Source organism: Candoia aspera, chromosome 4 (assembly GCF_035149785.1).
Source record: "Candoia aspera isolate rCanAsp1 chromosome 4, rCanAsp1.hap2, whole genome shotgun sequence".
NCBI classification, from domain to species: domain Eukaryota; kingdom Metazoa; phylum Chordata; class Lepidosauria; order Squamata; family Boidae; genus Candoia; species Candoia aspera.
This window is the reverse complement of record NC_086156.1, coordinates 72,144,675-72,155,400: the sequence shown is the minus strand read 5'-3', so window position 1 is coordinate 72,155,400 and position 10,726 is coordinate 72,144,675. Positions and strand designations below refer to the sequence as shown.

Genomic DNA, 10,726 nt, shown 5'->3' with positions numbered 1-10,726 from the left:
TAGAATACAGTATTTGGAGTTTTTAAAGTCATGTGTTGTTCTAGTGTATTAAGGAGTATGAGATTTTCCACTTAACCAAGTGGGTTTGGAAAGCTAAATGTGAGCTTTCTTACAGTAGGCCCGAGGGATATTCAAAATGACATCTTTACTGAAGTTTTAACATGTAATGTACTGAAACGTGAAGGCAAATAAACAGGCCTCGGGCATATCAAACATACTTTTCTTGGTTACAAATCCAGAGTTTTCTGTGCAGCTCAACAAACATCACTTTGACCTTGTCACCATCTTTTTTTAGGTGCATATTAACTGTGCAGTCTATAGATGTACAGTATTTGGGGCCAAAACGGGGAAAGGAAGTTTGGATCCACCACCTTCGCTGTACCTGTGGGCAGCTCCTTGGTGACTGCCTTGCCACCACTACCTGAACTCCAATGTGTATTTTCCTGAGACTGCAAGTCTACTCTGTGACCCCAGGAAATGATGTGGCTTCTGTAGGCAGCCTCCAGCTGGTATGGAGAGGATGCCCACACCAGACCTGAAGCACTTTGGATCTGATCTCACTTTGGATATCTCTACTGCAGTCCTACTCAAGTCCATGTAGCAGTAGGTCTTACTGAATTCAACAGGAATTTTCTCAGCATCGGTAGCAGTATTTAGCATAAAAAAATCCTTAGATTTGAATGTAAATTTTGATGGATGTCGTGTTTTTTAAAAAGTTTTAAAAGTTTATCATTTACAGATCAATTAGATATGATGGGCAGGTTACATTATTATGTCATTATTTGAAGATTATCTTCTTCATCACACCCACCCTTTGATTTTGAACAGAATACGTAGAATATATACATAAAAATGAAAAAAGCACTGTTAGAATAAAAAGTTTATTCCACTAACAGTACACTATTTCCTTTCTTGAGAAAAATCAGTTTCCTTGGCAGGAATTTAATCCATGCGAGCTTTCAGTGTCCTGGTAGTTATCTTGTCTTTCTCACTGGTAAAAAGAGAAAAGGGGAAGAATCATAGATGAATAATTGTACTATTATCAAACAGTGTAAATCTCAATTTTATCCACTCAACAGACAAAAGGGAAATCTACAATCACAACCGTTTCCCCAATGTTGCCCATAACGACAACACTATGCCCATCCAGAGGGATGGACAGATTAATTGTGCAAATAGTCTCACTGGCTCAATCTTGCTTGGTGCCAATAACAGCTACCCTCCTTCCAGGCAAGCCATGAAAATCAACCAGAGAGATACTGCCACACATAATTTTTTTTTAGAGCTGATCCACAATCACTCAGGCTCTACTTACATCACATGGACTATCACACCCATACCCGACACAGCATCTCTGTCCACGGCATTGAGCATGGCTTGTCCTATAGTTTCAAAGAGTTGATCAGGTTCCTGCATCCAAAAGGAAAAGAGTTAACTTTAGTTATAAAGAGCTGCGTTCTTTTTAAGTGTCCGTTCAAACGTGGATGAATGTGTTGCATATAAAGAGAATGTAGACTGGAGGAATATAGCCATATTGTCTCTCTGAAAGACCCTAAAGAACAACAGTTTGATGAGGATGGAGAGGTGAGGAATTACATAATTTAACTCTATTCAGGTATTCACAGAGAATGCATGAATAGGGTTGTGAAACTTTACATACAAATTCTCCCTGGGCCATACCAATATATTCATGCATTCAGCATGTGGATATAAAGCAGAATTCTAAGCAAAGTAGCGTATTACAAAACAATTTTGAACTGAAATAGAATGTGCTGAAGACAGTTTTTTACAGGGTGAAGAATGCTGGGAAGGATTTGCACCCATGTCCTAAAGCCCTATTCACACCTGCTTTCTGAAGCTCAGAGGCTGGCTTCTATTAAGAGTGTTCTCCACTAGCTAACCCTACCATATTTCTTATGTCCAGCTCTGAATCTTTCTTACCATGTCTGGCTCCCAGAGAGACTCACACATGCCATACATCTGCTCTGTGCAGGTCCCACTGACCACAAAGTCTTCTGTTGTCATCGGACAACCAATCAAGTCTAAGGAGCAGACAAAGGGTTCATAAGTGACTGGGTCCAACCCAGCTATCACTGGTTCTGTGTAATAAGGTCCAAACCTGGAAGCAGCAAGAAAAGATAGGTATCAATCAAATTCATTTTCCCCAAAAATGCCTATCATTACAATGAACTAAAATTTAAAAATTATAAACCAATTTTGAAAAGTGGATGGCTGGTCAGTGTCAAAAACATACAACCAATTAAATTTTCCTTGGGATCACTACATAGGTAGGTTTAGGGTATGCCCACAATTTGTCTCATCTCCAATACTAAAGAGCTAGTAAAAACTTCCCATCAGTTCTGAAGTTTACCTACTATCATCTAGAGCAGAGAGACATGGACAATAAGGCTGTTGGATTGCAACTCTCATCCTCCCTCAATCTTAGCCATGCTGACTAACACTGATAGGAACTAGAGTTCAACTAAATCTGAAGGAGCAAAGACTGCCTACTAATGTAGCAAAAATCCTGATGCATCAATTATTCAGGAGATACATCCTGGGGTGGAAAACATAAAAAGTTCCATAAAATGATCAATGAATTTGTGTGGCTCCACACACCCATGATTAAAGCCAATGATTTTGTTAGAGTTAGTGCTGGGCAAGAAATACACCACTTTCTTAATATCTACATTTTAATGTAGATATCACAAGGGGTTCTTAAACTTTGCAATACTACAACCACCTACTAGGGTTTGTGTAGGCAAAGTGAGGAGCAAAGCCTAGAGTGAGTTTTGACTCTTTGCCTATGCAAGCCTGATCAGGTTTAAAAATAATAGTGCCCATCCACTAAGTTGTTCCTGACCCTTCCCAGCAGTCCCTGATCCTCAGTTCAAGAATCATGACTTATTTCCTTAAACCTATTAGCTGAAGTTCCTTTTTATAAGGACACTAACTATACCCAGGCATCATGAATGCTTGATTTCTTTACCGTCTTTCATATAGGAGATTGGACACCATGCTCATCAGGGTCTGTGGTTTAATTTGCCTCCCTTCCTTCAGTTCATAGAGATTTAGTCGGAATTTGAGCCTTTGGGCACTGTAAGAAGAAAAACAAACCAGTTTTAAATCCATTTTAAGGGAAAACCACCATTCCCTTCTAGTTAACATCCAGATGGCACAGATGCATTGTTTAAAACCTACTAGTTGTGCCTGCAAGCAATTATGAAGTAGAAATCTGATGGATGCAGACTAATTGCTTCAAATTTGTTCTTCCCACTAATGTGATTAACACATTACTAGATGCTTAGCATCCTCTACTCTGATCAAGGCAAAAATCATAAACCAAGAGCAAACCACAGTTTATGATTCTGGAGTATCAGGGGTACCTGACTTACTACTCTTCTGTTTTGTTAGCAGTCAGACTCGTCAATGGTGCATCTAGCTGTTCACTGTAGAATTTGAATTCATGTAAGCAACCCAGAGATAGCTGCTTGGGGGCTTGTTTTAAAAAAAAATCATTTAAATTGTTCTAAAGGCAAGCAACTGTAGCTTAATTCTGAAAGGAACTCAAAATTTAGAAAATGAAGTCTACATTTATGAAGTTTAATCTCTCTCTCACACCACATGCAGGAATGATCAGGGGTTGAACACTCTTCAGATGCTTTCATTTAAAATATGCCCCTGAGTATATATTATACTGAGACTACAATTTATTTTCAGTATCAGAATATGAGTGAGCTTGTAGCCTTTCTCATAAAAGTCTACTCCTAGCTGTTGCCAGATTTTCTTCATTTCAACTACTTACTTTAGGTGAAAAGAGTAATTATATTGCTGATACTTTTAAACAATGTATTGGAAGTTAGCCTGCTTCTGCAAACTCCCAATATTTAGAAGCTACCCTTCCAAGAGCCAAATTTTAGCACACTCTTGATTGATCCCAGTGACTCAAGGACTGTCATCTCCTTTACCCTCCCTGGTCATGGATAGAGATAATGAGAACAACTGGGCTTAGCTTCAACTTTTCGGTAACCTGGCCCATCATGACATATTCTGCATTTTCCAGTGTTGGAATCTGAACTAAGAAACTAGCCATAAATTAGTGGCAGCACCCTGACAGTTCTCTAGCAGATGACTATTCCAGTTTCCTTGCTTATTCCTACTTAATGCAAAATACTTACACTGTCTGTACATCTGTGGCAAGACCAGCCAAACCAATGAATAATCTGTCTCCCATTGGGAAAATTTTCTGGAAGTCTGTGGTCACCATCTGAGCTTGAACGCCAAACCTGCGATCAGCCGCAATAGCCACACAGTTTTTCCCTTTCATGGCCATAACAGCCCCTCCATTATAGGACATAATAGACTAGGAACGGAAAAGAAGAAAATGTTTAATTGAAATAGTATATCAAATGCAGCACTCTTTTTTTTTAACTAGGAAGGCTACTAACTTGCACACATCAAAGTTTATCCTTACGGATAGGAAGAACTTTGGAATAAGCACATTAGAGCCACACTGCAAAATATTCCAGAACTTAACAACATACTGTTTTTGTCTTCCCCAATTGTCTCATGTGGAGGAAAGACAGGAAGAGGACAAAAAGTAGAATCCTATCCTTCTGGACACAGATAGAATGGGCTGAAATAAAATGTTCTATTTTGGTTCACAAGCTTTTTCCACTTGACTGTAATTGCAGTACAAACAAACTCTAGTAACAATTGTTCTTTCGCAGTGTTCCCATGTTCTTCATCTGATTCCCATCTCATGCTCCAGACAGCATTAAGTTGTCCTTAGCTTTCCCATTTTAAAAACCATGTTGTCGCCTTAAGTAGCCAATAAGTTGCAGCCATTTTACTACAAATATAATCTGACAAATTTCATTAACTGTTTTGTTGGTGGCACCGTTAAAATCACCCCATGAAGGTGAGATCAGCCTGGTGTGTATTGACCAGTTTAGGCTGGTGTGGGCACACCTCTTCCCTCCGATCCTTGGACATCATCCTCCAAAATGATTCTGTTTTGGATAATGGGAGAGTCTGGTTCTTAATTGTGTGTGTGTGTGTGTGTTCTGCACAGTGAAGCAGAGATAGAGACAGTTCTCTTTCTCTCTGCTATTTCATGGCATAACTCTCCACCTTACCTATCAGCTGTTGTTGAGAATGCTTTTGTGCACATGATCTTTTGTGCACATGCTTCTAGAAAAACATAAACCTGTCTTCAAAACACAGCTTGAACAACAACTGACAGCTATGGTGGAGTTATGGTTTGGAGTGGCACAGATTCAGCCAACTTGGTCAGCCCCCCACTCTAGCTGATCCAGGTCTCAGGGGAGACCTGGTGGATAAAGAGCTTCTCTCTCTCTGCTTGTCATTTCTCCTAGCTCAGGCAACTGATACCCAGGCTGGGAAGATAGCAGATGAAGCAGGGACATGCTCTAATAAATGGCTAATGTTGTGAATACAGTCATTTGTCAAAACCATTAGAAACCACCTGTTAGAGTCCAACTGGATTAAGGTAGTGCATAAGTTTGAAAACTAAGTAAACAAATAAAATAGCAGTAGTACAGTGATTGGTAGAGGGTTTTCCCTCCAGCTGGTGACATTAAGAAGGTGGGGAGAGGTCAGACCTCCTTGCAGAGCAAATGAGGGCATCATCCTTCAGCTGCAGGGCAGAACAGAGGCAATTTGGATTGGCAACGGAGACAGCAGAATCTATGCCAGTTTAGTCTCCTGCTGGCTCACAGACGAAAGAGAGCATTCTAAGTGCTATAAGGCTACGTATAAGCTATTGAGCAAGCAGTCCCTGGTTTAAACCTCCCTTGATACGAATTCACTACAGTGAGCCACTATTATCCAAATCACTATTATCAAGCCCAGAACACACTTTTTATAATAATAAAAACTATTATACTTTCAAGCAGGGTTCTCCAAAGTAGTTAATATCAACCTCAGCAGTCGATGGGACTATCCATTATTGTTATTATTTGTAATACTATTAAAGTAGTATTTATTAAATTATTTTCATATATTAATGTTTGGGGGTCAATGAACAATCTGAAACTTCATGAAGGGATCGATGAGCTGAAGAGCTCGGGGACCCCTGCTTTAAAGCATGATGGAAAATTTATGGCCCTTGCTCCAACTCCAACATAGATTTAAAAATACAAGTCCCCGTCACGTAATTATCACAAGGTAATGCATGTAATCCGCTTTCACTATCGCCTCCATAGAGGTTCAGACCAGAAAGTAAAAGCCTCCCTAGTTTGCAATCAGCTTCTACGACAGACATCTCTGAGAAGTCCATAAGCAAGAGTTAGGACCACAGACCCAACCCGGTATTTTTTTTCTCATAAGCAACTCATCTCTAATCCTGAAAATGGCACACAGCCATCGAGGCTAGTAGCCAGCGGCCCCCCATACACACATTTTAGCCATTCCCCTTCTTCCTTCTCCTTTTATCTCTACCCCGCCCCCGCTCCCCCACTCCCCCACTTTCCCTTATCAGGACCCACCATGATGAAGCCTCGAAAAACTCCTGCCTCACGAACAACGCCGCCGCCGCCGCCGCCTCAGGACCCGCTTCCTTCCGCAGCTGCTATTAAGTCCCGCCGCTACCGAGACGTCGTACCTCAACACAAACTCCTGCGATTGGACAGCCTGCACCTGCCAATCTAGGACCGGAGAGGGGCTCTCCGTACAGGAAGTGAAGAGTCATGCCTGTTTGCCATAGAGATAAAATAGAAGAGTAATTTGCCGCACTCTTTGAACACGGGATTTGTAGCTTGAATTTTAAACGCCATTTTTAGATACTCCCTACTTTTCCAGTTGGGAAAATAGAGTTGCCCTTTAAAGGAAAAATCGAGCTTCAGAATAAGTAACATTTTTTGAAAAATGTAAACTACAGAATTTGTCACAGAAAAATAAAACGAGTTCATTCTGCTATATTATTTAAAGTCTCATTTTCTGACTCTTTGGAAATAAGGTAACGATCAATTTGGTCAAAATATTTTTCTCTATATTTAATAGGCAGCTCTCACTTCACTCTACGAAGAGCTTTTTTAAAAACACCAGTACAGTTAGGTAACATCGTAACACTAATAAATAAAACGAAGAAAGTTGGGAGGCTTGTGTGCATCTAAAATTTCTCTGCTCTTGAAGCTCGACTAAGAATGAAATACTGTAGAACATTTTTCAGACCTGGGGCTCCACACAGATAGAGAAAAAATGGGAGAGAGGAACTTCTTGGCTCAGTAGGAGATTATCATTAGAAGATAATTATTGTAGAAGAGAAAGTTCCACCAATACATCCTTGTGGGTCTACTGCTTTTTTTAAAGTCTTTCATATAGACCAGTGTTTCTCAACCTCAGCAACTTTAAGATGTATGGACTTCAATTCCCAGGACCCCTGGGAGTTAAAGTCCACACATCTTAAAGTTGCTGAGGTTGAAAAACACTGGTGTAGAAGTTTGATTGCTATATTAAGCCGGATCTGAGTTGCAAACATTTCACAGATGGTAGCTAAGAGTTAGTTTTTTGTATCACTGTGTTGAGAGAGAGAGGAGAATTGAAGATCAGACTGAAACTTAAGAATACTTTATAGTTACGTTAACATGGCAGGTTGTAGATCAAGCAAGAACTTATAAAACTCTGCTCTAAAATCCACTCTTAATATTTCAAATTTTGAGTATGGCTGAGCACAAAAGGCTATTTACAAGATAAATGCAGTATGATCTATTGTTCACATTGCAAGCAGGCAGACATTCTAAACTGTGAATACAGCACCCAGATACTGTATTGCAGAACAATTTTAATATTTAAAATTTTAGGTGCCTGCATTAGATTCTATTGAGCTCTTCCATAAATAATGGCCTTTGGGTTGCAACAATTGTTCTTTTGTGTCTCCATTACGGCTCCTGCTTGAAGAGCAGGTAGCAGTTGTGACTAATAGGGCCTTTGCATAAGTCTGTCTTTGGCAACAAGTATGCTGAAACTTACAAGTATTATAGTCCTACACAGATGGAGAGCATCAAATTGGAAAAGGTTTTAATTCAATACCACTTTTGAACAAGGTAGCCAGAATTATTTACTATTTTCAAGAGTAATCATACCATTGACTCAGTAATTGCAATACTGGTCATCTTATTTCCAGTCTCTTGCTAATAATCTCTAGGATGGATATTGCCTTTTTCCACTGTCAACAAATATTGAAGGAATGGTTAGTTACCTTATGGACGGAGTGGATGACATCCTGAAAAAGAGAGAGGTGAGAAGGTGAAAGAATGAAAGGCAATGCCAGAAGCCATGTATGGTGGTAAAGTAAGCATGCAGGACTGTAGGACAAGTAAATGACAAGATGAGTAACAAACTTACAACACAACTGCTGGTCTTCTGAATGTGTGTTCCCACATCAGATGCAAATATATAAGTCACAGGATTGCATCATAAAATCATAGTGCACTGGCCTTCCCCCTGCAGATGCCTGTGGCTGCAAGAACCATTTGCAAAGATATGCCAATGCATAGGGAATGGTTGTATAAACTAAACTGAGCTATATCTTCTCTTGTTTTCTTATTTTACACCTTTAATTTCTTTGGATTTCTTACTTCTTTTCTGTGCTTTCCAAAAACATTAGTTACCAAGAAAGGTACTAATGTAATGGGTAAGTGTGAATGTGTAAACCACAATGGCTGGTTCACACAATATGTTACGCTTGAACCAAGCAAAGTACATTATGGCTTAGTGCAATATGTAAGCCTAGCAGGGCACTTCTTAATTTCTGTGCAATCCAGCTCTGTAGCACTGTGCTGAGTGAGGCCCTGAATTTGTTTCCTGAACCCCTGCCTGGCATGGTCATAAATGGCCCAAAAAAACTGAAATGAACCACTGTCAGAATGACCACTAGAATGCAACACTTCCAGGGAAGAAATAGTGATCTAAAGATTGCTCTGCAAAAAGCGGAGCTGATAACCGTGTCAGAATAGAGTAGACCAGCTCTTCATAAGCACTCTCCAGAGAAGGAGAGGATCTGAGATTGCCCACAAGTGCTCCAGACAGCTGCTCCTCATGAGGAGACTGCAAGACAGCCGTCTCTGGCAGGTTTAGAGCTCTGGGAGATGAGGGAACAACCATCTTGCTCAAACTGCAGTTGGTGCCTTTGAAAGGACACTAAGTTTGCATACTTCCTTTTCTAAGCACTTTCGGAAATTGCTTGTTAACTGCTTTTCAGCTATTAGGAACCTTTGGATTGACAAGTCTGAAAATACCAGGTGAGTTTCCTTTAATCCTTAGCGAAAGAAATTTTAAATACAAGTTTAAGGACATTAGAAAAAAAAATTTTTTTGGAATAAACAGCAAAAGTGTGATTTTAGAAAGTTATAAATGGACTAAGGGCCCAGATAAATTTGAAATAAGATTTTGGAATTAATTATAAACAATCCTTCCCATGGGAAAATGCCTTTATTTTGAATTCTTTTAAAAAGAAACATAATAACATTTAAAAATTGGACACTAGAGGGAACTAGAAAGAACTAAACATTACCATTAAAGGAGAAGAACACTCAAACTATCTTAAAATTACAGAATGAAGCAAAATATTTTAACATAGATAGACTGTGTTTAAAAGATGTTATTGAAGAGAACAAGTATTACCTGACATGATTGAGACTGAGCTGAAAGTGGATTTTAAAATGACAGGCTATAAGAATGACATGGAAAAAGATGTTACACTGCATCTGGCTGACATCTTTATAATTAAAAGGGATATAAAAATAACAGACCAAGAGAGGGACAAAGAAAAAATGAAAATAAATCAAGTTCTAGGACATTATTTGAAGGGACTAAAGATCAAGATTGTTAGAAATAAAAGGAAGAAATATAAAGTTGGTTTATCTGATCAAGGTTAACATAGATATGTTGTTATCTCTGGTAACCCTTAATGGACTTTTGCTGACATCAGAAATGAAATGACGAGGTTTTATGGATTTATTTATAGATAAGAGATGGCATATGGGAAGAAGAGATCATTTGTTGTATTTTAAGAGCAGGTGATAAGTTACTAAAATTGTTTATACTTGTGATGAAGGTGGGAAGTCACTTCTTTATATAGTTCTTTTCTTTTTCTTTACTATATTCTTATTTTCTTTATTTTTTTCTATTTTTTCTTTTCTGCACCTTCTATTTTTTCTTTTTTTCCTTTCTTTTTTTTTAGTTTGTATTAGTTTTTATTGTTGTAATTGTAATTTTTAATAAAATTACTATAAGAATGACCACTAGAATGCACTTCCAATAAGAACAAGTTGGAGCTGGTAGGTTGACTGACATGGCTTGCAAAACCTAAGCATTTTAATGTCCCTTTTCTCTTCCACTTCTGAATCATCTTTTTTTTTCTTTTTTTGGAAGAGGGCACTGGAATTATGACCACCCAAACCGAAATAAGAAGCAAAAGAGGCACCGTCCCTGGGTGGGCTCGAACCACCAACCTTTCGGTTAACAGCCGAACGCGCTAACCGATTGCGCCACAGAGACAGCCTTAAAAAGGGTTTGTCTTTGCTATAGATAGTCAACCCTAACTTGAAAATGCTTTCTTCATCCGTCCACTGGAGGCAGAGCAGACCGTAGCAAAGGGAGCGGGAGAGGCTGCGAGGGAGCGCGGAACAGCACAAGCAAAACGCTTCATTTGATTTCCAGTCCTTTCCAAATGCCCGTGCCCTGGACCCTGGAGAGGCGATTC

General features: G+C 39.2%; 1 protein-coding gene and 1 non-coding gene across 2 annotated transcripts; both read right to left on the bottom strand.

The window, feature by feature from the left end:
• Nucleotides 1–867: 867 nt before the first annotated feature.
• Nucleotides 868–6,652, bottom strand: PSMB3 (proteasome 20S subunit beta 3). Its single transcript, XM_063300488.1, has 6 exons — nucleotides 6,510–6,652; nucleotides 4,179–4,363; nucleotides 2,990–3,097; nucleotides 1,942–2,119; nucleotides 1,316–1,410; nucleotides 868–991 (listed from the first exon to the last, which is right to left on the bottom strand). The coding sequence occupies exons 1-6, from the start codon at nucleotides 6,510–6,512 to the stop codon at nucleotides 943–945; spliced, it is 618 nt and encodes a 205-aa protein (XP_063156558.1). The 5' UTR covers nucleotides 6,513–6,652; the 3' UTR covers nucleotides 868–942.
• A 3,795-nt stretch (nucleotides 6,653–10,447) lies between these two features.
• On the bottom strand, nucleotides 10,448–10,521 carry TRNAN-GUU (transfer RNA asparagine (anticodon GUU)). The gene has a single exon. It is a non-coding gene; the product is annotated as a tRNA-Asn (tRNA).
• Between the last annotated feature and the right edge of the window lie 205 nt (nucleotides 10,522–10,726).